We start from the raw sequence: 5,862 nt of genomic DNA on the forward strand, positions 1-5,862 counted from the left end.
GTGATGCTGAGTAGGATGCGTGTTCTTTGGGTTTGGGTAGAATATTTTGTAGATATCTGTTAAGTCCATTTTAGGTGTAATGTCAGTTAATGCTGATGTTTCTATTTCTTCTTTTGTTTAGATGCCCTGCTTATCAATATAAATATAGTATTGAAATCATATGCTTGTAATAGATTGATGTTAATTTTTGTGTCTTTAAGCCCAGCCTTATAACTTTTATAAAATCAGGTGTCCTTGGTTTTAGTGCATAAATGTTTAAGATATTAATGTCTTCTTAGTTAAGTGTTACATTGATCAGAATAAAATGTCTTAATTAGTCTTAATTTGAAGTCCATTTTGTCAAAAATTATGATAGTGATGCCTGCTTGCCATTTTGTTTCATTTGGTGGGAATATTTTTTTCATCCTCTTACTCTAAAATTGTGCCTATCTTTAAAGCAAAGATAACCAACAGATAGGTTTTTGTTTCTTGTCTAAGTCAGTTTTTGTCTTTTGATTAGGTATTGAGACCTTTGATAAAGTTAATATTGAAATGTGGATGTTAATTGCAGGTAATCAGTTCTTATTGTTTTTTTGTTATTATTCTCAGTATTATTTAGTGTTTTGATAATTATGATTATTTTTCCTCAGATTTGATTTATTGGATATACTTTTTAGTATGTCTATATTATGGTAAATATTTCTTTATCATTCAATTATAACAGATAACTTTGTTGGATACAGCCATCATGGTCTTTTAGGACTTGAAATACATTGCTCCAGGCTCTTCTACTTCTTAAATCAATGGCTATTCTGGTGGGTATTATTTAACATATAATTTAGAGTTTTTTTTCTTGCAGGTTTAATACATTTTGTTACAAATATTTAGTGTTTTAACTATAATATTCGGTAAGATTTTCATTACTAGTCTTGGTGTGCTTCTTGTATCAATATGGGTATATCTTTTCTTAGTTTGAAGAAGTTCTTCTATCATCTTGTTGAAGGTCTGGTCTATGTTATTAGAATCACTGGGAAATCTCCCTCATTTATATCCATAATTCTAATCATTGGATTTTATTCATGGTATTTCCTGTATGCATTTTTCCTTATGTTCTTTTCATGTGCTTTTTGCTTTTGTTATTGTTTTTGATTCTTTTTCAGGTTCCTTACTTATTTGGTCTAGATATTAACTGTTCTATCTTAAATACCTGATGGTCTACTTCTGTTTGATTCACTATAGTTTCCTTTGAGTTTTCTAGTTTAGTTATTAGGCTTTTAAATTCCATCTTCATTTCAGATTGAGTACTCATCAATGTATCTAACTCTATTCTCAAATCCTGAATTGTCATTGTCTCATCCATCTTTTTTTTAAATTAGGTATTTACTTTATTTACATTTCAAATGTTGTCCCCTTTCCTGGGTTCCCCTCTGAAAACCCCCTATCTTCTCCCCACCACCCTGCTCATCAACCCACCCACACCTGCTTGCTGGCTCTGACATTCACCTACACTGGGGCATAGAGCCTTCATAGGACCAAGGGCCTCTCTTCCCATTGATGACCAACTAGGTCATCCTTTGCTACATATGCAGCTGGAACCATGAGTCCCACCATGTGTACTCTTTGGTTGGTGATTCTTATGTTTGCTTTCTTCTTGGACATCACTTAAGCTTTTATTCTCCTTACATTCTTTTTCCATAAGTTCACTAAGCTGTTTCATTATATCTTCCATAAACTCCTTGAATACTTTGATAAAGTTTATCATTTTTCTTTGAAATTCTTTGTCCTGAGATTCATCCAGGAAATTCTCATTGGCAAGCATTGCTATAAGACTGGTAGGTTTGAGATAAAATGTCCTGACTTGTTATTTCATATTGTTTGTAATTTTGTGATCAGATCTTAGCATGTAGATTCTTTAATTGGTTCTAAGTCTGATGCGGACGAAGCAGGTTGGGACAGAAAAGATAATGTGCTGGCAGGTTGGGCCTAGATATTGAAAATAGTTTGGGTGGAATAAAGACAGGCAGACAGAGAGAACTGGGCTGACGAGCTTGATGTGCTTTCTGGTCTAAGCCTAGAATATAAGAACATATTTGACTACATAGGAAGGTTAGATATGACATAGAAGGATGTGGAGATTGGTTGTATTTAGGGAGAGGCTATCAGTGCTGATATGTGTGACTAGACTAAAACAGAACACTGAATATGGAACCTGGGCTAACCATGGCATTTTGGAGGGATCAAGGCAACTCATCAGACTAGGGAGAGAGGGAGGAGGAGGAGGAGGAGAAGGAGGAGGTGCGAAATCTGAATGGGTGAAAAGTTTGGATGCATTGCAGAAGGGACCAGCTTGTAGTGGTCTGTAGGGTGGCTCCTGGCTGAAACAGAGAAAAAGAGTGATGCATATAAAGGGGTGATTAACATGGGATCTGGTAAGTTTAGAAGACAGGGGTAGATAGGTCAAGTGAATCACTAGGTTAGACTCTGGAAGAAGTAGTGGCACAGATATAATACTAAACCTCATTTTCTCTCTTCTGCAATGTTTAAATTATAAGATTGTTTCAATTCTTATCTTAACAAGTGAATTAAGTATGAATTTGAAATACAAGATTACCTTTGCCAGACATTTCTCTGGCTACACATTAAGAAATAAGAGAGTTTTCACATTTATTTTAATTCCAAGAGAAACGTTAAGAAGGTTTCACAAGACTGTTGATAGCCATTATATTGACTGACCAATGGTTTCTAATTATTAATATAAATATATAGGTTTTCTCAGCAACAATGCTATTGGAGTGTACAAACAACAAATAGGAAACACTTTTCTGGATTCACTGACCTATACCCTGGAATGTATATGTATTCTTTTGAAGAGGAGTCAGAAAGTCATAATTTCTGAATCTGTAATCTTCACAAAATAGAAGACAATGACCTCATCCAGAAATGCTTCCCATACTGTGAGTCAATTCATCCTCTTAGGCTTCCCTTGCCGCAGAGAAATACAGATCTTCCTTTTCTCCATATTCTTTATGATTTACATTTTGACTTTGCTTGGAAATATGGCAATTGTATATGCAGTATTCTGGGATCATCGGCTTCATACACCCATGTACATTCTGCTGGCCAACTTCTCCTTCCTAGAGATATGCTATGTCAACTCTGATGTGCCAAACATGCTGGTCAACTTCCTCTCCACGACCAAAACCATCTCCTTCACTCGATGCCTACTCCAGTTGTACTTCTTCTTCTCCCTGGGCACAACTGAATGTCTATTTCTCTCCATCATGGCCTATGACAGGTTCCTGGCAATCTGCCGCCCACTGCACTACCCCACTGTCATGACCACTATGTTCTGTGGCAACCTTGTCATATTTTGCTGGGTCTATGGGTTCCTCTGGTTTCTTATCCCAGTGATACTCATTACTCAGCTGCCATTTTGTGGACCAAATGTGATAGATGACTTTCTTTGTGACCTTGGTCCCTTGCTGGCCCTAGCTTCAGTCTGTGTCCCAATCCCAGGCACTGTTCTCATCTGTGGCACTATGAGTTCCCTCCTCATCTTTGGCACATTTTTTTATATTATTGGTTCATATACCTTAGTGCTGAGGGCTGTGATACGGATGCCCTCTTCTGCTGGGTCAAAGAAGGCATTCTCCACCTGTTCATCACACCTAGCTGTTGTATTTCTATTTTATGGTTCAGTCATGATAACATATGTAAGCCCAGGATCAGGACAAGCAAAGGGCATGCAGAAGTTCACAACTTTATTCTATTCAGTTATGACTCCTTTCTTCAACCCCATGATCTATAGCCTCCGAAATAAAGAAATGAAAGATGCCTTAAAAAAGGTTGTAGGAGGTTCTTAGAAGGACTTAGGTATAGTGAATTATTTAAAATGAGTTTGGAGTCCTAGACATGTTCAACATGTGACTACTGGATTTGTACATTGTAGAACAACAACTAATGTGATCCATCATATTTGTTGATCACAATCTTATATGGCAATGTCAGAAGCCTGAAGCCATAGGTCATTAATTAATGGGGATTCTGGCAGGTACATGGGAACTTTTCACAGAAAGACAGTTCAAAATTATAAGTATCATGCCATCACTGTAGACTCTTCCTCTTGCAGAATTCACTGTATCTTCTATAGCATGTTGTTTGTAATGTGTCTTTCTTTATTCCTTGTGTTATAGTTAGCTGCCCAGGGTCTGTTTTTTATCCCTTTCCATCCTTATTAAATTGAAAATTCCTTGAAAATGGGAAATATACTGCATTAATTGCTGTCATTTCAGAAAACAACACAACACGTAACTGACACTAAAGTAAATTCAAATAAAAATAAATAAAAAGCCAGAAGACCAGGCAGACTGGTTGCAGATTACTATGTCTGTTAACCCAGATCCAATGATCAGAATCACCCCTAGTATTGGAACAAAGCATGAGCTGCAGCCCTCTCTCCCCTCTGCCCATGCCTCTTATGCATTGCATTGGTCATCTCTGAGCTGTCTTCCCTGCCCAACTCACTGTTGTGTAATACCCTACAAATTGGATAGACACCCCTTGCTCAACCATAAGCCATGCTTGACAGAAGACAGGTAGGTGGTTGTGGTTCTTTTCTACTCTTTCTGTTAGCCCAGACCCAATCTTCAGGGATGCATTTAGCCCTTGGTACATACATACATACATACATACATACATACATACATACATCTCCCTCTGGCCTCTCTTTCCCTAGCCTCCAACACCAGAGATTATTTCCCATGAGTATACCAAGCAAGCAGATCAATAACACAGGCAAAACACACTTTCAAAAATTCAGAGAGAAAACAGAAATTAAATGATAAAAGAACAAAACACCCACAATATAAAGACAAACACACAAATCACCACCTACACCTATAATTACCTCAAACTCAGATGCATACACACCAGGATAAGAACACAATCTATAATAGCCAAGGTAATATATCTTCCCAAGAACCCACCTATCTTACCACAACAGGTCCTGAATATTTCTACATAGACAAAGACCAAGAAAAAACCTTAAGACCAACTATATAAAGATGACAAACATCCTTAAAGATGAAATGAATAAATCCCTTAAAGAAATCTAGAAAAACTCATACAAATAATTGGAGAAAATGAATAAACCCCTTAACAAAAACAAAGAAAAAGAACAAAATAATTTTAAAAAGAGTTAAAGAAAAGTCTAAAAACTTTTCAAGACCCCAAATTGAAGAGAGAAGCACTAAAGAAAACACAAACAGAGAAAATTCTAAAAAAAATTCCTGAATAGAACAGCAATGGCTTGTGCTGTAAGATCAAGAATCAACAAATGGGACCTCATAAAATTGCAAAGCTTCTGCAAGGCAAAAGACACTGTCAATAAGACAAAAAGGCCACCAACAGATTGGGAAAGGATCTTTACCTATCCTAAATCAGATAGGGGACTAATATCCAATATATATAAAGAACTCAAGAAGGTGGACTCCAGAAAATCAAATAACCCCATTAAAAAATGGGGCTCAGAGTTGAACAAATTCTCACCTGAGGAATACCAAATGGCTGAGAAGCACCTGAAAAAATGTTCAACATCCTTAATCATCAGGGAAATGCAAATCAAAACAATCCTGAGATTCCACCTCACACCAGTCAGAATGGCTAAGATCAAAAATTCAGGTGACAGCAGATGTTGGCGAGGATGTGGAGAAAGAGGAACACTCCTCCATTGTTGATGGGATTGCAAGCTTGTGCAACCCCTCTGGAAATCAATGTGGCAGTTCCTCAGAAAATTGGACATAGTACTACTGGAGGATCCCACAATACCTCTCCTGGGCATATATCTAGAAGATGTTCCAACCAGTAAGAAGGACACATGCTCCA

At 37.0% G+C, this 5,862-nt stretch overlaps 1 protein-coding gene across 1 annotated transcript; it reads left to right on the plus strand.

Moving 5' to 3' along the window:
* Positions 1-727: 727 nt before the first annotated feature.
* Positions 728-3,842, plus strand: LOC110309554 (olfactory receptor 11H6-like). The gene is given in 2 exon segments (XM_021182291.1): positions 728-754; positions 2,898-3,842. Coding segments are annotated over 2 exon segments (972 nt in total).
* The last annotated feature ends 2,020 nt before the right edge of the window (positions 3,843-5,862 follow it).

This window comes from Mus caroli, chromosome 14, assembly GCF_900094665.2.
Source record: "Mus caroli chromosome 14, CAROLI_EIJ_v1.1, whole genome shotgun sequence".
In the NCBI taxonomy this organism is placed as follows: domain Eukaryota; kingdom Metazoa; phylum Chordata; class Mammalia; order Rodentia; family Muridae; genus Mus; species Mus caroli.